We start from the raw sequence: 20,873 nt of genomic DNA on the forward strand, positions 1-20,873 counted from the left end.
GCTTGTATCTAGAGGGCTAATTCTTACAGGGAAGCAGGCAGGCTCATGCCTCCTCTGACTGCTGCCACCCTGCACAGCCTCCAAGCTGGGATGAATCAAAGTCCTATCATCTTCCTCCAAGATGCCCTTATGCAAGATTGGGAGGGTTCAGCTCACAACTTGGCTACAACAAACAATTTGAAGTTTCAGGAGGAAAAAAAACAACAGCTACAAACGAAAACAGAACAGACGGAGAGGCTGTCAGTGAGGAGAAGAAACTGATGTCCTTGTGAGTTTGCTTTGACAGGCAGCAGGAAGGACTGAGACAGAGAAGAAGATGACAGAAGAGAAATAATGTACACTACCCAATTCAGCAGTAAAGCTTTTACCAGAAAAAAATCTCAAGCATTTCTGGGGAGTGGCTGCTTCATCTTCTTCTGAAGTTGTCCTTGTCTGTTGCTCTCCCTCTCCAGCTGACACTGAAATTTACACTGAAAAAGACACCATGTTTCCCTGTACCCATCTCTGCTGGCTACAGGAACACTCCAGAAAGCAAACAGCAACAGTGCAGGACAGAAAGTGCCATTATTTTTGTCTTCTGTTGGACAGTGCTGGATAGCACACACCCCACTCAGGCAACCTGGGTGGGTGCTTTTTCCTTCAGAGCACACCCAACATACAGCTGGCACTGCTTAATTTGGCAGGCAGCCTCTCTCCAGGCTCACGGGGCCACCTTGGGCAGCAGCAGATACTTTTCAGGCTGGTTTAGTCCTTGCAGGCTCTGCTGGCATTGCCAGGAAAGCCCAAGCGTGCCAGCAGCAGCAACACTCCAGCAACAGCCCTGCTTCACACAAAGACTGGCACTGAAGGGAACAGCTCTGCACACTCATTGCAGCCTCTGTCAGCTATTCCCTCTGCCCTTATATGGGAACATCCCGTGGCCCCGCTGGGAATATGATGCTGTTGGTGGACATGAAAGGTAAGGCAATACCTGAGCTGTCAGCAGGCGAGGGCAGAATTTTTCTGTTCTGAAAAGCAAGCAGAGTCTTGGAGCCTGAACTGTTTACTGCACTCACATGGGAGAAAGCAGAGATTAAAAGTGTCAACTGCTGACAGTCTGCACCCACCTTTCTCAAGAGTTATGCTGGTGATTTTAATCTTATTAAATATTGTTAATCGTATTACTAACCTAACTCTTTTCACATGTTAGGAAGAAATTTAAAGAGAAAATTCCATATATGACCGTGCTATAGTAAATGCTTTCTGGCCAAATCTCAGTTCAGGGCAAGTCCCTGGCTTGCAGAGTCCAGTTCAGCTGCACAGGTGTGGAAGTGCATAGAAACAGTCTGCTCAGCACCAACCTGCCTACAAGTCACCTTCCCTGCCAGATTCTTCTCAATCCATAACTTGCTTGCTCTCTTCTCCTGTGATTTTGCTAGGCATTGCTGGCCTCTCAAAGTGACCCTGTTAAAATCTGTGAAATTCCATGCACCATTTGTAGCAAGGGGAAAACACCAATTTCCCCATTACAATGCAAAACCACGTAGCAAAACATCTCAGTGCATCAGCCTTCCCCAGAATCAGGGTGAATGCTTCCACACTGGCTTAGCCCCCTGACGTCACACAGACACATCATTAATAAAAGTCATCGATTTCTGCATTTCATACACAAGGCAGAACACTTCTGTGATCCCTGTTCAAAAAGTGAGGTCACTCCTGAGCAGATCCCATTCAGCCTCACACAGAATAGAGCACTTGTTTAAGTAAAATACTGACCCCGCTGTTTTACAACACTCAGGGTTGTAAGCCCCTTCCTCTTTGTAACCAGAGCAGCGCTCCAGATACTCTCCCAGGACTACTCCTGCTCCAGACTGCTGCCCTGAGATAAAGCAGCAGCCACAGAAAGTTTAGATTTAAGAAAATAAAGATCTCAAATTGCAGCTCCTGGAACACAAAACACACCTGCTCGGAGGGGCCCAAACACTTGCTGCAAACTCTTTCAAACGGAATGTGCTCAAGGTGGAGAACGAGATCTGCACGCAGCGGGAACTGCCCGGTCAGGGCGCTCCGAGGAGCGGGGCCGGGGCCGGGCAGCTCCCCCAGCGCGGCCGCCCGGGCAGCCGGACCCTGGGCGCGGAGCCGCCTCGCACCGAGCCGTGCCCAGCTCCCGGGGGCTCCCCCGGTCCCACCGCTCCCGGCTGCGCTACCGCCGCCGGAGGGGCTCGCCAGCCCCGCGCCCGCTCCTGCTGCTGCTGCTCCGGGCGCGGAGCCGCGGGGACCCCCGCCCTGCTCCCCGCAGAGCCAGCCGCGGGGGCGGCTCGGAGCGGGGGTTTCCCGGCCCACCGGAGCCCCTCGCCCCGCCCGGGAGGCGCCGCCGCTCCGGAGGGGCCGCGCCCATCCCCCCACGCGGAGACAAAGCGCGGCCCCCGGGCGGCACCTGCCGCCGGCCGCTGACCCCCGGCAGCGCTTCCCCGCCCCGGGCCGGGCGCGGCGGCGGCAGCAGCCCGCGCATCCCCTCCCCGCGGCCCCGGTGCCCGGTGCCCGCCGCCCCTCACCTGCCGGGCGGCCGCCCCGCTCCGCTCCCGCCGCCGCCGAGCGCTGCCCGCACCGAGCCGCGGAGCGCCCGCCCCGCCCCTCTCCCCGCCGGCCGCTCCGCCCCCCGGCCGCGCTCCTCCAATAGCAGCCGTCCGCTCCCCTCGAGGCCCCGCCCCCAGAGCGGCCCCGCCCCGCAGGATCCGGCTGCCCCCCTCCGGCACGAGGCCGGCGGCGAGACCCCATTGGCTGGCTCGGGGAGGGGGCGTGGCCAGCGGCCCCTCCGCGCTTCGGGCCGTGCCCGGGATCCCCATCGCGGGGGCCGGCGGCGGCCGAGGGCTCCTGAGCTGGGCACGGCCAGCCGAGGGCTCCTGCCGCCGGGCACGGCGAGCTCCGCCTGCACCGAGCGAGTTCCGGGCAGCGGGAGTGTTCTGCACGTTGCCGCCAAAACGAGCGGCGGTGCCGGCCCGTCCCAGCGCGCAGCGCTGCCCCAGAGGGGTCCGCGGCGCCGCTGATGAGAGCTGTGCATAAAGCTGCGTATTTTGGGAGAAATCGCAGCGTTTATCTCCTCTCTGCGTTTGTAGCAAGGTAACTTTGCGGTCAGGCTCGACAAGCCTTTGTGCTCGGCTCTCCCACCGGTGAGAGGTGCGGGTGAGTGGGGAGGGCACGGGGCACCGGGAACAGAACCTGACAGCGAACCCGCCAGCAAACCCAGCGTGTCCCCCCTACACACACAGCACAGGCAGGCTTAGGCACAGCCCAGCTCCAGCTTGCAGCGCATGTGGGAACCAGCACACGAGCGAGATTGAAGAATGTGACAAAAGCAGAGTTATCTCTAGTTGCAAAACAGCGAAGGACATACCACTCTAGCTGGAAGTCGGCGGAGACAAAAGCACCATAAAGCAGAAGCGCCTGAAGTGATATGTGTAATATAAACTGACTGCTGGTTTTGTGATTTTTATTCCTGTGAAGCTGGAAGCTCCAGTTATGGGCAGAGCAGAGGCTGGTGCTCCGTGAAAGAGACAAAGGCATTTCTTGCCACTGAGAACTGACTGCATAAAATCCTCTCTCTGAATTAGGGGTAAGTTCTGTCAGTGACAGTTCTACAGAGGGACAGAATTAATGCTCCCATTTTTCTCTCTCACACTGTAACTTCTGTGTTCCCCAGATGTGCTGTGCTCTGCTGTGTTGTTGATCAGTGAATATACAGTTAGTCTAACAACTGACTCGCTATACATGCAGTGACTGGCTGTAAGTACTGGTCATTTGCCTGCTGAGCTGACTGCCAGATGTTTGGCAACCCCAGACAAAAGATGGAGTTATGCCTTAAGCACCCGGCCACAAACTCTGTGTGGAGGAAAGAAAACATCTCTGAGGATGTGAAGAAGTGTTACAGGAGCTGCAGGTAAAAGCAAACTGAGGAAGAGTGCACTGGCCTGGTTTGTGCAAAGTACAGAATTTGCCTTATGCTGGGGTGCCCATCACTTCTCCTTTTTGGCTACAGACGAAGCTACACATCTCCATTGAAGGCATAATGCTGCTCTGAAAGTCTGAATCTGGCTTTCCTCCCACGTTCATTTCTGACATTTCAGAGGGACAGAGTTGGTACAAATCCCACGTTCAGAAGTGTCATTAAACATCTACTGTCTTTCTTACAATACATCAGTCTCTCTGACTCCCAGCCCCCAAATTTTATGAAGGAAAAAAAAGTCTGAAAGTTTAGAGATGCTGAACAGTCCCCAGGATCTGGCAGCATGACCGTGGTCTCCCAAAGGAAGGATTATTTCAGAGGCAACTGCTGGCTGCCTCTCTGGACCTTTGCTCCTTGGTTATGCTGTGTGCAGAACCCATGAGGGCTCCCTCCCATGAGGAAATGATCCCTTACTTGTTCTTCTCCCAGCACAGAAAAAGCCATCCTATTACCACACCCCACTCACTGAATCCCTCTTTAGCTTAGGGCTCCCAGAATTATCATCTCACTAATCAGACACATTTTAACTGCACTCAAATTGCATCTGCCAAAATCCAGTTTTGGTGACTAAGAGCATTAAAAAAAAAAAACAACTCTAACTTTTCTTTGCTCCAGCCCAATCCTGACTCAAAACACTAATCCCCTTTGTGCCTTTCCTCCAGAGCCAGTCCCAACCTGCAGCCCCTTCTGTCTGGTAAAAAACATCTGCAAGCTTCACTTAAAAAGCAGCAAAAACCCCTGTGAGAGCAGATTTGAAAGGAGAGGCTTTTGCTTCTGTCCCATGGCAGGGTTGGTGCAGGGAGCTGGAGACAGGGCCTGCCTTGGGAGCAGGGCAAGAAGAGCTCCTGTGCCCTTTAGGGATGTCACAGTGTCCCCCTCCCGCCCCTCTTACAGCCCTTCTGAGAGACAAGGGTGGTGTAAAACCACTGTGGGATTAACCATTCCCCCTCCTGGGAAGAGTTTTTATCAGTCTGCACAAAAATTTAGCAGTTCTTAAAAAAACCCAAACAAACCAATCAAACCCTAGAGAAAAAGCTAATTCTCAAACATTATACAGCTGAAAATGGTGTCACAAAAGAACAAACATTTTGAAGAAGAAATAAAAACAATTTTTGATTTCCATTTGTTCAGAAGGTTTGTTTTCTTGTGTTGTTTTTGGTATATTTAAATCCCTAAAGGATCATTTTCTGTAAAAACTCTTGTTAATGTCTGGTTCTAAGCAGGTTAGCTAAGTTTCTTACGTAACCATTATGATAATCACAAGGCAAGCAGCTGCTTATGCTCCTTTTGATTTCCTTCTTGCTCTTCCTCCCCTCCAAGTAGGAGATGAGACAAGTTAAGGAAGTCACAAGGGATATGTGAATACTGTCTATAGCTTCTGGGAATAAAGTGTATTTAGAGCAGTAATTCAGGGACCAGCTGAAGGTTAACTACATCTGCCCTACTTCATATCTGACTCCATTCCTTTCAAGCTTTCAGTTGTCAGAACATTCAGAAACAGCATTAAGGTATTTGTTATGGCCATTTGGGCACCTACAGATCTGCTGGCAGCAATCTGTTGATGTTTAAGGATTTTGAGTAAAAAGTAGCCAACACCCCAGAACCTGCAGGGGTAGAGCAAGAGACTCTGAGCACACACCTATTTGCATAGGTTTGCCTTTCTCCCTGCAGAACACAGCAGAACAAGCTTGGGATGCTCGTGGCAATCCCTTTATCTTGGAGCTCTGCTGCTGTGTTTGAGCACAGACCTTCTCAGATCACCCAGCTGCCAAGCACCAAAAATCTCACTTCTCTTTGCTTTGGGAGTGAGGTCATGAATGTAACTTCCTAGCAAAAATCTGGCAATAAAACACAGTTCTAAATATAATATGGACAAATCCAGCATTGTCTGCCTTTTCCTAGCTCACAAACCTCATTCCTACAGCAAATCTCAAACTTTTTTCTGAGGTAAACAGGACATCTCTACCAGTCCTATGCTCCACAAAGAGGGAAGTATTTGTTTTTAGAAGGCATGTTGTGAAAGGAACTGTCTTTTCCAAACAAACACATACAAAGAAATCAATAGGAGCACCTGCAACTTCCGACCAGGATCCTAAAATATTGGAACATTCAAAACCCAAGTAGTAATAAATAAATAAATATATATATATGTATATCCTGATTGTTACACTACATCTAACTGCTTTTGTCCTGTCTTCTTGAGCAACATTTTCTGGTTCTTTCATGAGTTGAAGGAAGGGCAACTTTTCTCTTCAGAATGCACCTACTGTTAGAAGTCTGCAGTGACCTCATTCACAGTTATTTCCATAGCCACAAGCTGTTTGCTTTTGAGTTACTGGTGGTTTCTCAAGGAGCAGTAAGAACCCAAAATAGCTTAGCAAGGGCCAAGCTCAGGCCACTGCCACCCATTTTTCTATAGTTAATATCTATCAAAGGGCTTCCTGTTGCTCTTACCAGGTTCTCCTAATTCTGTGTCCTGCCAGACAGAGGAACTAATCTGAATGAGCACTGCCTTCCTGTGAGCTGCACACAGCACCCAGCTCAGTCCTGGGTAGGATTTTGCAGCCACCATCCCCCTGGGATGAGCACTGGGGCCCAGGGCTGAACCGTCCTGCCTAGAGAGGTCTTTGCTCACAGAGTAAGAATTCAAGTCTCAAAAGGCCTTAGCAAGCAGAAATTAGTCGTTGAAGAAAGGATCTGCTGAGAGACCTCATTCCAAAATGAAAACTCCGCTATCTATTATAAACCTTTTTAATAACCCAAAGGTATGCAACAGAACAACAGAACAACAGAATGTAGGTTGATGTGTGTGGTTTTCTTGGTTGGGGTTTTTTTTGGGGGGGATTTTTTGTGTGTGTGTTTTCTTTTCTTTTTTTTTTTTTTTGTTTTACTAGAATAGATTTGAAGAGCACAGGCAAAAAGTATTCACTTAGTCCTGGCTGAATCATCAGGAAACATGCACTGAGATGCCATGTGCTTGTATAAATCACTGCTGCAAATGTACCTGAAGTGAGGTGAGTGCCCAGGTAAACACCCCCTGTGCGGCTGTGCTGGTTTTGTTCAAACTCATGTATTTGCTGCCTGTGTTACCATGACAAAGGTTTAAGCACAAAGCACAAAACAGATTATACACACAGTCCATGTTTTAGCATCCTCCTGGATATTGCCTTCAGCCAGCCCAGGCAGAGCTGCCACTGCTGCAGCCACACCTTCTGGCTTTGGGGTGCACATACAGCGCAGTGCCAAGCTACACATTTAGATCATTGCCACAATGAAGTGATGATTAATCCAGGATTGAGGGAATACATAAATCTTCTCTCCTAATTATTATATAGTCACAGTTAATTACAAGGGTTTTTCCCTAATTGAAATTATTCTGCTGTCACTTCACATAGGAGGATTTAGCGAGGAAGAGCAGAACTAAGTGAGCCATGGTAATTATTGTAACACAGAGCTCTGCCAGCTGCACACAGGATCTGCTCCTGAGTCTTCGCAACTTCCTACAAATGACCAGTTATTTTCATCTTGATACATACACCTTGCAGCTCTTCTCAAATTTCAGGTGTTATTTCAAACAATCATTTATTACAGATTTGTTTGCCACTGTTCATTGACTGTTCATACAGTCATTGACTGACTTTTTCTTCCTGTACATAGAATTAAAGCTACAAACTCTCATAATACTCTCTTTAAATGGGTAAAAAGCAGATTTCTTTAGAGCAATAAACAGCCCTCAGTTTTGTATTCTCATTTATTGTACAGAAGTTTGGTCTCCCACCTCTGCTCATTTTTGATGCCACTGAGTACAATTCAGTGAATGCTCCCTGATTTTTAAGTTTAGCTGCCTAACCTTCAGCATTTAAAAACCATGCTGATATATACAATCCACATGTTCAGTGATGTCAAATAAAAAATTCAGCCAGTTATAGCAAGGGGGGCCAAGTTAATGTAGTTAAACTGAAAAAATACCCCAAACCCCAAGGCAGAACAAAATTTTCAGTGACTAGTGTGGCAAATTACAAATAGAACCATTGCACTAATCCTTCCCCTTTAACTACACAGTTGTCTGATTTTCATCAAGCTCCTACAAGAAATATAACCTGTAAAAATATTTGTGAGATGATAAAATGAAATATTTTAGATTTGAAAAATTCTATTGATCTGTATGCACACTTCTTGATACAGATAAGTGTAAGGGAATTTTTATCCCAGTTCTGAAGCCAGCAGATCAAACTGCTTCCCTGACAAATATTTGTTACTCACTTCACACTCTAAATAATCAATGTTTAAATCAGCAGTGGCCCTTTCCAAAACCACCTTTTGCACTTTCATTTCTCTTACAGGTAGTGAATCATCAAAGGTAATTCCTAACACTGTTTCTTTATTCTGTCATTAGCACCCAGTGATACCAAACGAAGGTGGTGCCACAAGATCCTGTCCCAAAGATCTTGCAGTCTCAGGAGCTTGCAATCAAAACTTCAGAGTCTCTTAGAGCAGGAGGAAGTCCCACCAGAGCAGTGTGCACCAGACAGGGGAGTTGCTCACACAAAGCATCACAGCATGGAGTGACACGCTGCTCCTTTGTCTGCAGAGGTCCCACAGAAGTGCCTGTGAAGCAGAAGTCCCACACTGGATTTGCCTATCTGCTGCCATCACAGGGAGAAAACCATCTCTTATCTGAGCCATAGCAGAAACCTTGTGTGAGGCCACACACAGATACTGATGTTTAACTGCTCAGGCAAGTGTTTAGCCTCAACCAGCCAATTTTCATCCTTCCAGGAAAAATAGGCAGCTGGACCTTTCACTTCTTTCCAAATATTATTTTGTAGTTTGTGTCTATTGCTGCTAATGTACTGGCTTAAAAGCACCTGCTGTAGAGTAACATTTCAATTGCCAGGTAGGACAAGTTAGGAAAAAACCCCAAAACAACAAACCTGGAGAAAGTCCCAATGAGATACTAGCAGGATAAGAAAGTGATTGCTCCATAGATGATTGCTAAAACCACAAAATACCTTGGGAATGACGGGTTAAGGAGGCTGCAGAGAAAGCATAATTGGCTTATATTGTCAGAATAAACACCATCATACTTAACACAGCTCTGGATCTGAACCCTTTCCCTCTTTCCCTGCCTGAAGGGACATGGAGATATCAATAACAAAGAGCTGAAGCTTTAGAAATGTTTTGGATACTTCATGACAAACCATCCTCAGAAAAGGTTACCTTGTGTAGCTTCAATGTATTTTAAATTCATCATCCAGCTGTTTGTTAAGATAACTCCTAATGATTTTGAATGAACAAATGGCAAAACTATGAAGAAATAAAGAGCAAAATACAGAGAATTATACATGAGGCATTTAAATCGACAGAGCAAAGGAGTAATTGGAACAGGAAAACACAAATGCAGCTCCAGAGTGAAAATCATTAAAGTATATTTAATCAGTTGTATCATGTCCATCTTGAGGTTCTGTCACTTGGTCCAGCAGTGGCCACAGTGTGGGGTGGTGAAGATGTAGTAGAGTTCATGGTGTCCTGGAGGGGAAGGAGGTGACAGGGGAACAGTGATGGCTCTGAGGGGATGCAGGACTTGGGGGGCTCACCTCAGCTCAGTTCTGGCACTGTGCAATGGAGGAAGACTCCTCCTTGTGCCCATACCTGGGGGAGAGGGGCACAGTGGGCACGGAGGGGCACCAGTTCATGGGCCAGGCCCCACAACCTGTCTGTCCCAGCAATAAATGTGTCTGAACCCCAGAACCTCAAGGGGTCTGGGAGGTGGCTGGGGGCTGCAGGGTGGCTTGGGGCTGGGCACAGGGATCTGTGGGTCAGGTACCCAGGATTTGTACCTGATTACACTGCAGGGCTTGTCCTGAGCTACTGGGGCCACCGGGGATGCAAACTGCGGCCCATTGGGGTGAGTTAGAGCCTGATGGGAACAACTGGAACCACTGTGGGATGATGTGGGGCACTGGGAGCAAGCAGGGGTACAGCTCAGGGTCTGAAGGGGCCGTTCTGGGCCTCACAGATGCAATTTGGGGCTGAAAGGGGCATTTTCGGTGCTGTTTTGACACACAAGACTAGACAGGAAGAGTGACACAGTGAATGAAATGAACAGATCAAGCTGTGGCATTTCCTTTGCTTGTTAAAAAGCACAGTGTGACAGAGACTTGACATGGAGGCTGCAGCAGTAATGGACTAAGGCTTTTCAAGTATTTCAAATATACAGGAGAAGGCATAATGAGAAACACTACAGCAGCTTTATTTGGACTTGTACTCCAGGTACTCAGAGTGCAAGTTTTCCTTTATTAATCTACTAAGTTGTGGCAATTAATTAGGGATCAGTTCCCTTTCAGGATGATATAGAGTACAGGCAGAGTAATGGCAAACATAGCACATGTCAGTGCAGTGCTGTAAATAGAACTTCTCTTGATTTGCGTTTCCAGTCTCCGCTCGGTATCACACAGCTCCAGAATCACATCTCTCACAGCAGCAGCCTGGCCCTTGCCCTCCCCTGCAGGCCTTGGCATCACTCTTTCTGTAGGTCGGGACTGGATGGCCACTCTGACACCCTGCAGCTCCGACAGCACCCGTGTGATGCTTTCCTGCAGACTGTTAAACTGCTGCTGTAAACTCCCCAGACATGAACTGACTTGTTTAATGTAGTTTAGCTGCTCATTTAAAGGCATTAAAAGAGAATCTATTTTTATGGAGTCATTCCTGGTTTCTCTAGTTAACAAAGCCCCTTCTTTCCCTCCCTTCGATGCTGTTGTTTGCAGCACCTTTTTTAGGTCTTCTATGACATCACTGAGATCTTTCTGCTGCAAGTAATGGTTGGAGGCCTGTTCTTTGATGGCTTCTTGTAAATTTACTGGGCCCTTCTGTGCTTCAAGCACCAAGACCTTCAATTCTTGCAGCCTTACACGATTGACATAGGTGGAACCAAGAACACCTATAACAGCTCCCAGCACAGAGCCAATAATAGACCAGTTCTTTGTTTTTTCAGCTCTTGTGCGTTCCTTCTCGTGGCTTTCCCTGACAGCTGCAGAGAAGAGAGAGAACTTTTCTCTCTCAGATTCTTCTGCATTTAAATATGCAGCTCGGTACCTCTTCTCTTCCTGCAAGAAACAGAGTGATGAAAAGAGAAGGTATAATATGAAGCTATGAAGTCTATACTAAAGGAAAAAAACCAAACCAATTCCCAAACTCCAGTGCAGCTGAAGGAATGGAAATTGGGAACATCTATTAGTAGTTTCAGGAATTTTCCCTTGCCTGTGGGATTTTCTTTATTAATCCTACTTAAGTCAATGAAGCATCATTCTAAGTCTGAGAAATGGAAAAGGTTATCAGGAATCACAGCTGAAGATCTTGTACATGAGAATCTGCCACGTGATGATAGCAAATGGGTATGAGTGAGCAAGGTCTTTCACTCCCCATAATGTTCACTGTTGCAGCCCTGCTAACTTCTCCAGACACCAGCAGAAAGCAGCTGAGAGAACTTCCATGGGTTAGCCAGAAAAGAGTTTCTCTCATTGCATGGAGAGTTAATTCATCGAAAGGCAGCTTTTTCTTAACCACTCATGTACAGGTCACCACTACAACAATTAATTGTCTCATTATCTTCCATTTGATTCTCCAAATTTACTACTCTACTTTGGCATTAACATATAAAATTTGCACAGGGGATCAGACCATTGATAACAACTAAGTAAAACAACTACCCTAAGAAATTAACTGTGATCACTTCAGGACTGAACTGCATCTACAAAAACAATCAATCACTAGTGGAGGAAACAAAGCACACAAATTTTCAACACATTCACCAGTGTTTAAGTACCAACAAATTACCTGCAGCAACCTGTGTTCCAGAGTAGCCAGTTCTAAATACTGGGTGTCATCCCGAGAGACCCTGTCTAAGCGATCCCGAATTTCCTTCAGTTTAATCTGTTGGGCTTCTACATTTTCACGAGCCTCTCGAACTATCCCTCGTGCTATCATAAAGACATTTTCTGCCTGAGAAGAAAGAGCATTTATTTTAGAGACTTACTACCATACAGACCTAAATTGCTAATTATATATAATTTTTTTTTGGGGGGGGGGGAGGAAAAAACCACCAACAAAATAAAACACACTCCATTTCAATTCAGAGGATAAGCTCTATTTACTACATGCATAGCCTAGAACACATTCACAGTACCTGCACAGACACACAAAGCAAAAAAAAGACAGAATTCTCCTTGGATAACCTTTTCTGCCTCAGACAGTGTTTATGCTTCATATAGCTCTATTCATAATTTAAAAAAATTCCACATTATCTCCATCTTTACCTCTGTCACTTTTCCCTGAGCCTCTCGAACTTCATTGATTCCAACAAATTCTTCGTATCTGTCCCACCAATTCCTGCACGTTGCAGACACTTTTTGGAGGGAGTTTTTCCCCATAGCAGTCCCAGACTCTGTGATGCGATGAAGGAGACTCATGGCCATTTCCACTGCAGACTTGGCTTCCGGCCTCTTGGGCGCCGATGGGCAGTAAGTCCTCACCACGTGTAAATTCACTTTGGGATTCCACTTCATCAATGAATGGTGATACTGCAGACCACAGGACACTGAGGATACACTTGATTTGTATTTCATAGGCCCCATGTCTTCAATTTAATTACTAAATAAAAGTGCTATAAGGAGAAGAAGAGAAGTTATTGAAGCATGGCTGATTTGTAGCTCTTCAACTACACGTGTGCCAAAATAAATCAATTCAAGAATGACTAAACCATTGCTACTTTTACACCACTGCTTACCTAGAGAACTTTCCAAAATTTTCAACAAAGTGCAATTGTGCCACAGATTCCTGATTTTCTGTTAGGAAGTACTCCCACCATGCTTCATGCTTCTTGACAACTAATTCACCCACGGCGTGAGCAGCGATCATGTGCAGATCCAGAAACAGCAGGAGTAACTTCAGAGAAATTCAGAAATTCAGTGCTTCAGCAGAGCAGTGACTGCACGACGTGGTTCGTGCTTCAGGTAGTTACTCACAATTCTGCAAAAGAACAGAAAAGGAAAAAAGGCAGAGAGGGGACAAAATCTTGATAAAAAAAGAAGTGTGGCTTGATCATTCTCTTTACCTTACATTGCACAGATATAGGAAGTGCTGAAGGATGCAAAGACAAAAACACAAAGGACAGAGGGAAAACGCAGAAGTGCTGAACTGAATACAAGCATTCCCATGAGACTGCCTACAAAATAATAAACCAGGACCAGCCACAAGGATAGAAAAATCTCAGGGAATGAATGCACAGCATTCTAACACACAGGAATGCATTTTAAAATGAGCTTAAAATTCTTGCTTACTCTGCAAAAGCAGGCTGCTAGTTATGGTTTATTGTATACTGATTTTAAATATGATCTTAGAATTCAACTGAGGCACGTTATTCTAAAAACTAGAAACTGGAGAACTTTTCAGTTGGGTTTTATATGAAATTTGAGTATGACTGTATTAGATTTTGACTAATATAATATGAAAACATAAATTACTGAGAACACTTGATAGCTGCTGCATAGTTTAAAAATTTATTTAAAACAGATTTCCTTGTTAATTTTAGGTGGTTAATACAGGCATCTCCACAAAAAAAAGTACTGAAACAGCTGGAAAAATTCTGACCACCACAGGTTCATTCCCTTGCTGACTAGTTCTAACAACTAATAATAACACCAAGTGGCATTATGAAAATCTTACCAGTTGTTTTACATACATAACATGTAAGATCAAACCCACAAGAACATGGAAATGAAAGAAATTCTCTCTCCTGCCAGCATCACTCACACATCTCCTGTCAACAGCAGTGTTGAACACCTACTCTGCATTGCAGGCCACAACAAACATCAATTCAATTTTGTCTGTTCCAGAGTGCAAAATTCCCCTCTCTTAATTGCATTACTTCCTGAAGAGTTTAACCTAATATTCAGAGTACTGGAGAATAGAAAAAGAAGAGGGAGAAAGTTGAGATTTGAAGAAGAACTTCTACGCATGCAGTCACAGACTCCGATGAACGTGATCTCAGCCTGAGCTTAGAGGACACAAGAAAGTTGTGACAGCTTAACCTGACATTACGTGCCTGGTTCCTCTCTGGCCTCCCTCGCAAGAAGCATTTCCTCTGCCTGCGGCTCTGACAAACACACTCCCAAAAGCTGCGGCGCACAGAGCCGGTGGCCAGCGGGACTGCGCTCCCGCCTCCCGCAGCGCTCCCGCGCCGGGCCGAGCGCAGCCCGGCGCTGCCGAGACGCCCCCGCATCCCGCCGCCGGCTTCCTCCGCACCACCGACCCCGTCCCTGCCCGGGGGCCCTTCCACCGACCCGGCCGAGCCGCCGCTCCCCTCCCGGCCGGCCCCGGCCCCGGCCCGGCCCCGCCGCGCCCCGTACCTGCCCCGGCCCGGCGGCGGAAGCGGCGGCGGCGGAAGCGGCGGCGGAAGCGGCGGGAGCGGCGGGAGCGGGCGGAGCGAGCGGAGCCATGTCGGGCCGGGAAGGTAAGGCCGGGCCCGGGGCCGCCGGTGCCGCCCGCCCGGCCCCGCCCGGCCCTCACTGTCCTCTCTGTCTTTGCAGGCGGCAAGAAGAAGCCGCTGAAGCAGCCGAAGAAGCAGACGAAGGACCTGGATGAGGTAGGGCGGAGGGAGAGCCCCGGCGGCGGGAGAGCCCGGCCGTGAGGGAGCCGGCGGGCCTGGCTGCCCGCGGGTTCCTGCTGACATTTACAGGAGCAGGCAGTGACAGGACGAGCGGGAACGGGCTCAAAGTGCAAGAGAAGCGGTTTGGATTAGATATTAGGAAGATATTCTTACCTGTGAGGGTGATGAGTCCCTGGCACAGCCCAGAGAAGCTGCGGCTGCTCCATCCCTGCAAGTGTTCGCTTGGACGAAACTTGGAGTGACTTGGGCTTGTGGAAGGTGTCTCTGCCCATGACGGGGCTTTGGAACGAGATGATCTTTAAGGTCCCTTCCAACGCAAGCCATTCCGTGTTTCTCTGATGCCATGATGACATCCTGCCCGTGTTCCACCATGCTGGTGGATGCAGCAGATGCCGAAGCGTCAGACTGAGAGCTGAGCTCGGTCAATCACTTCGGCCCCTGGGATTATTGTGTAGCTTGGATGAATTAAGTACTAGTGAATATATTAAATTATGTACTAGTGAATTGCGTGTTAGAGATACTCTGAACTCTTACATTTAAGTATGAATGTCAGCTTCTATTTCTGTGAATAGTGCATGATGGATGAGGTGCCACTGTTTGGAAAAAAGCAAATACAATACCTCTTTGAAAAAGAAAAAAAATCATAGCTTTCTAAATAAGCTTTATTGTTAAAGAAATGCTAGAACTAATAGAGTGTTTACAAGGATGCAAGTTAGAAACATTTGTGTGTCAAATGATGTAATATTTATTTTTGTCTCAGCTCTGCAATACTGTGAGCACTTGGGAACAACACATTGCAAGAAAAACCCCACAGAAGTGGATAAATGTGAGGGATTGATTTACTAGGAAAGACACATTAGCCAACTGGAGACAGGAAAACCTGGAGAGAGAAACAGAATATTCTGTTCTGTGAGGGGTAGGTAGGGGAAGTAATACGGTTACATTGCAGCAAGGGAGGCTTTAATCAAAGAAGAGGAAAGCTTTGCAGTTGTAAAGATGAGCCACAGACTGGATTGGTGAAGAATCTGTGGAATCTCAGTTGTCAAGGTCCTCATTTCAGTTTCCCCAAAGGCCTGAGTGTCAAGTTAAAAATCTGGGTCCTTTCCAGCCTTGGTGTCTGTGAAGAATGTGTATCTAAGGGACAGAGTATGTCTGACTTCTCCTGGATTTGGAGGCCCATCCAGCAAGGAGGCTCAATTGCTGCCTTGCCTGCACAATTTGCCAGCAGTCTCATTAGATGGCTTGGAATTAATACAAATTTATTAAACCCAGCAAAAATGACATATATGTGGGAGGATTTAAAAAAAATTATGCTTTTACTTTAGCCTTACTTTATTTACATTCTTTATAGCCCAAATGTTTTTGTTAGTGCCTGTTTGCTGGGTGTCATGTGTCACTGAGGGTATGTTCATGAATGGTGTTAGTGCAAACATCTATCAGCCAGAGGAATCATAATCTCAGAATGAGAAATAATTCCAGAAAGACGAAACATACAGAGTTCAGTTTGTGGTCTTTGTGATAGTTTTGCAATATTCTACATATTTAGCATTATTCTGCCATCCTGCCTGGGTTCAGTCAGGTGTTTGTTGCTGCTGGAATAGTACATTTGTTTTTCATTGCTTCTCAGTTGTTTTTGAATATTTCTGTGGAAGAGATGCTAAAAAATGCTGCTGTTCTTTCCTTCAGACGGATCTGGCATTCAAACAAAAACAGAAGGAGGAGCAAAAGAAACTTGAGGAGATGAAAGCAAAAGCTGCTGGAAAAGGGCCCCTGGGTAAGCAAGGTGCCATCCTGGCAGGAGAGATGGGGGCCTTGCTGGCTTCAAAAATTTAATGTTTTTGCTTGACAGACATAAAAAGGCAGGTGCCTCTGGGTTATTTGACATAGATAAATAAGTTGATGGCAGGTACAGATGATATGAAACAAACAGAGGCTATTTTGTTTCTATGCATTTTCATCCCCAGATGATGCAGGTTCTGGTTCAGCAGGCAGATCACTGTGTCTGGCACCCTGGTATGTGCAGGGACATTGCTCCTTTTTTTTAGCACGCCAGTCTTTTCTTTTCAGATGTGTTCAGATGTAGGCTTTTTCCACAGTCCTCCAAGTTTAAAAAGATCCAGTGCTTGTCCTCTGAGAGGATGAATTTCTTCATTATAAAAAACAATTCACCAGTGGGAACCAGGGCTGTGCAGGCTGTCTGATGGGGGGTTCAGCTTCATGAGGAACTGCATTTGGAGCTAAGCTCTGTCACAGTCACCTAACCAGCTGTGTTGTTTCTTTTGGCAGCCAGTGGTGGAATAAAGAAGTCTGGCAAAAAGTAGCTTGATCAAACTGCAGGCTATGAAGTGATCAAGTTACCCAATGGACCTGCAGACTTCAGAGAGTCTTGAAAACACTCTGTCATTTGGGAAACATTGTACATTTTGTTTAGTCACAATAAATCCTTTTTGTTAAGATGTGATACTTTCTCTTTACCTGTAGGTTTTGTTTAAAAATGGCGTTACTGTTTTATACCAGAAATGAAACTTTTACTGAAGACCATGTGTGTCCTTGTGCAGCCTGAGTGCCTCTGGTCCTTTGTTAGTCATTTGTGAGAATAAATTTCAACTTCTCCTCTCTTTTGACTGTGGAGTCAGAGCCTGAGTGTTAAAATCTGCAGAGTTTTATTCTGCAGGTTTATGTTTAGCTGCAGTTGTCTGAGATGTGGCTATAGCAGGGTGTGCTCTCCCAAGAGCTCTAAGTTTTCTTTAAACAAAAGTTGGGTTGTACTTCCATCACCAGCACCTTGGGGCAGCCACTCCAAAACAACTCCTTCCTGTGTTCCTCCTTGGGAGCACTGCTGTGCCCTGTAGTCCCACTGCCTGCTGAACATACACTTGCCTTTGTCCTACAAATTGTCACGGCACCGTTTTCCTGAGCTACATCTTGACATCACAGCTCTGTCACACTCGTGGGATGCCTTTGGGGTGGAGAGGGGAGGGGAGCAGGAACTGAATTCTCGAAATGAATGGCACTGACTGAACATTGGTTATGGAGACTTGAAGGAAGGAATGTGCTGTTCCCAAGGTGGGAGTTACAGGGGAAAGAATCAATTCAAAGGCCTTATTATTGAAGAGAAATGGTGTTACAGAGACGGTTCCTGCTGTCAGGCAAGGCAGCTGATGGCTGCAGAGGGGGAATGGCTTCTGAGAACAGCGAGACTCTTGGGCTGCAGTGGCACGGGGGAGTTCATGGGAAATCTGGGCCTGCACAGTCTGGGCTCCTAAGGAAGAGACCGCAGGTGTTGGGTGTTCACTGCACAGCGTGCAACTAAGAGGGTTTCTTTGTTAAAAAGACATTTTTAAAGGGCCAGAGGCGTTTCCTCCTTCCCTCTGAAACGCGAGGCTCCGTTTCAGCAGGGTGGGAAGGGGGGGTGCCCTGGACACCTGGGAGCGGGAGGCGCAGCCCTTACCGTGCCATCAGCCGTGCCGAGGGCGGCCGGCAGCGCTGCTACCACGGGGCGGCACCGGGACCGGGACCAGGCTCGGGGTCGGGACCGGGCGGGGCCGCGCGCGAGGGTCCCGCCCTTCCTTGGGCTCTGCCGCCCTCGCGCGGCGGCCGCGGGAATGGCGGGGCGCGGGCCGTGCCCCCCGCTCTGCGCATGCGCAGCGCCTCCCGCGGCGGGCGCTCCCTCAGCGCGGCCCCGGGGCGCTCCCGCCCGGCACGGGAGGCTCCGGCCGTGAGGCCTCGCCTTGTGCTCCCCCGCTGCCCGAGCCCCTGAGCTCACACAGCTGCAGGCACGCCGTTTGTACCCCGGGTATGAGCCTCATCTCACGTGCCGGTGGTTCATAGGAACATCAGAGCCCTGCTGTCCTCCAAAAGGGGATAAATCAGCCCTTGGTGATAATGAGGAAACTGTCTTTTCTGAAAGTACTTTTCTGGACATCAGATTGAGTCCTGCCAGCCAGATAGAGCGTGTGAAGGCTGAAATTCAAGATTGCATCATTCTTGCATTTTGGGTAAGAGTACCTTTGGTAACAGAAAGCTATTCACACAAAAACGGACAAAGCTGCCTTAGACATAGAGCAGGGACTGCTCCTGGCTCTGTGCAGAACACTGACGGCGACACAAGGCACCACTGGTACCCCTTGGGGCAGAGCCCCAACCCCTGAAACACAACCAGAGGCAGAGTGTGCTCACAGTGGTGCACACCCAGTGAGAGCACAAGCTGGCTTTGCTTCACTTTCATCAGTCACACACTGGTGCTGGCAGATCCCTGCCCACACTGCCCCCCTCAGCCCCATTCCCCCTGGTGTGCAACCTGGGGGGTGGTTTAAACGAGGAGGAAGAGGGACAGGGAGACAACACGCTCCAAAACATGGGGGAAATAAAACTTTGGCAGTGAATCAATAAGGAATTGTTTTGCCCCAGGAATTACTGAATGAAATGAATGAGGTTGCTGATCCCAGCCAAGCTAACTTGAGGTGGTCTGAGGGGAGGACAGTGAACAGAAATGTGTGCTCCACAGCATGAGACAATATGCAAAAAGCATTTCAGCAAAAAAGCAAGAGAAGAGGGAAGGAGACCAAATGGCAAAGTGACAGATCACTGCAGTGAGAGCTGTTCTCAACAGGCTTAACTTTAATGTAGGCTCTGAACCGCCCTCCTGGCCAAGAGCCCTCCTGCTTAATATTAGGCTGTGGAAATGAAGCTAAACAAAGGAACACTTTGATTGTATCTTTTTACATAACACTATGTAATAAATGGCATTTCATTCCTTACTGCAGCTCCAGCTCAATGTTAAACTAATGCAAAGACAACATAACTGCTAAACCATAGATACACATAAAATTATCACAGTCTGAAGGGCACAGAAAAAACAAAGTCCAAAAGGCAGCTGGAAATGGATTAAAATTAAAATAGCAGCAAATAAACACAAATATTCTTTGTAGGAAAATCTATTGAGGGATACAATTGCCATAATCAATTCAAGTCAAGCTCTAGTGTTTGAAAAGACTTTGCCCACTCTTTAGAGTTAGTGGAGCTCCAAGGAAATTATACCCTGCTCTGAATGGCTTCCAGACACTGATTCTGTGAGGTCTTAGAAGAGGAAACTTCCTTAGTGTAAATCAGCCAGCCTGGAAAACTGGGTGTGACCTTCTCTAAGACATTTTCCATCCTCATTTTCTTCAAAATTGGGATAGTGGTATTGTATTACTTCAGAAAAGTATTCTGAGGTTAAATTAACATGTAATTGTAATGTACTGTTCGTGCTCTGCAAATTCCAGTGCAAAAGGCAGTGATGTAGGAGCTGAGGCTAAAGCAGAATTTGAGGACAGAATATGTTCTGCATATTCTTCAGTCACACTGAACATCTTGCTGTTCACCAGGCTTGCAGAGCAGCCTGAGATCTGACTGAAGCACACAAGAGGAGCAAATCAGTTTTGTCTCTTTGGCCAGTTCACTGTTGCATTTAAATGTTCATTATTTTATCTCTGCCATTTAACAATCTATGCAATTGCCCATTCTAACCTATTTTGCTAGGTCTTATCCTTGTATCAGGGTTTTAAAATACAAGTGGAGTTATCTAAATTACCTTCAGAAATAAAAATCTTCTACATGGCAAGTAAGTATTCTCATTTACTAAGATTCTGAAATAAAAGTTAGTTTGGTAGAGATTGGTCTGCTTTTATGACTCCAGTATCACAGTTTTTGGAAAAAAAGTATTAAATAAAGCCATATATGTAACTCCTTATGCAAGAAAAACACACTTGGAGAATTATGAGAGGATCTTCTAAACCAGTAAGAATTTCAGGTGTCAAAGCTTCTGCTTCAGTGTTTTGTTTCTTTTCAGCCTACCCATCATTACTTACTGGCTTCTGCAATGTCTCCACTCTAAAATGCTGCATAGAATTATGAGCTACATATGGACCTCAGGAATGCAGAGGCCATGTGAACCACCATTGTTCACTAGATAATATGCACTTCCTAAAAGGGAGGAGATTAAGTGAGGAACAAAATCATTCTGTGTTTGACAGCAGAGGATCTACCATTTCCATGCTGTTTCTATGGATGTCACTGAACTTGTAGTACCTCCAAACCAGAAGCCAGCTGGGAGCAACCAACTAAACGAGTTTATCTCTTGCTAACAAGTAATTAATATACCCTTAAGTTCAGGTCCAAGTGTCAAAGAGTTGAATTTTAGTAAAGAGGGGAGAATAAAAAAAAACAACAGGGCAAAAT

General features: G+C 46.8%; 2 protein-coding genes and 1 long non-coding RNA gene across 8 annotated transcripts in view; 1 reads left to right on the forward strand and 2 right to left on the reverse strand.

The window, feature by feature from the left end:
• The window catches only part of PLXNB1 (plexin B1), a 77,199-nt gene extending 74,594 nt beyond the window's left edge, over positions 1-2,605 (reverse strand). For 3 of the 5 annotated variants that reach the window (XM_064724534.1, XM_064724531.1, XM_064724536.1), the window contains exon 1: positions 2,535-2,605. The gene's annotated coding sequence lies outside the window, so the exon portion shown is untranslated. Of the gene's footprint in view, positions 1-368; positions 388-2,534 lie in introns of those variants that run through there. The other 2 variants (XM_064724535.1, XM_064724533.1) reach the window with 2 other exon arrangements.
• A 7,628-nt stretch (positions 2,606-10,233) lies between these two features.
• CCDC51 (coiled-coil domain containing 51) lies at positions 10,234-14,442 on the reverse strand. 2 transcript variants are annotated; one of them, XM_064723990.1, is made up of 5 exons: positions 14,392-14,442; positions 12,771-13,012; positions 12,301-12,647; positions 11,822-11,986; positions 10,234-11,091 (listed from the first exon to the last, which is right to left on the reverse strand). In XM_064723990.1, exons 3-5 carry the CDS (start codon positions 12,616-12,618, stop codon positions 10,315-10,317), a joined length of 1,260 nt encoding a protein of 419 aa, XP_064580060.1. In that variant the 5' UTR covers positions 12,619-12,647; positions 12,771-13,012; positions 14,392-14,442; the 3' UTR covers positions 10,234-10,314. The 2 variants fall into 2 exon arrangements, with proteins under 2 accessions (XP_064580060.1, XP_064580059.1); XM_064723989.1 differs by lacking the exon at positions 14,392-14,442 and adding an exon at positions 14,088-14,254.
• LOC135453203 (uncharacterized) lies at positions 14,357-16,420 on the forward strand. The gene is made up of 3 exons (XR_010441788.1): positions 14,357-14,495; positions 14,572-14,627; positions 16,338-16,420. It is a non-coding gene; the product is annotated as an uncharacterized LOC135453203 (long non-coding RNA).
• Positions 16,421-20,873: the final 4,453 nt, after the last annotated feature.

The sequence above is a fragment of the Zonotrichia leucophrys genome, chromosome 12, assembly GCF_028769735.1.
Source record: "Zonotrichia leucophrys gambelii isolate GWCS_2022_RI chromosome 12, RI_Zleu_2.0, whole genome shotgun sequence".
Taxonomy (NCBI): domain Eukaryota; kingdom Metazoa; phylum Chordata; class Aves; order Passeriformes; family Passerellidae; genus Zonotrichia; species Zonotrichia leucophrys.

What these genes read in the sequence shown, in the direction of transcription:
- CCDC51 (XM_064723990.1), bottom strand. Translation starts at nt 12,618, where the DNA reads ATGGGGCCTATGAAATACAAATCAAGTGTATCCTCAGTGTCCTGTGGT. An exon ending in CTCAGGGAAAAGTGACAGAG is followed by an intron (nt 11,987 to 12,300) that starts GTAAAGATGGAG and finishes CTTTCTTCTCAG; the next exon opens with GCAGAAAATGTCTTTATGAT. An exon ending in TGGAACACAGGTTGCTGCAG is followed by an intron (nt 11,092 to 11,821) that starts GTAATTTGTTGG and finishes TGTTTCTTGCAG; the next exon opens with GAAGAGAAGAGGTACCGAGC.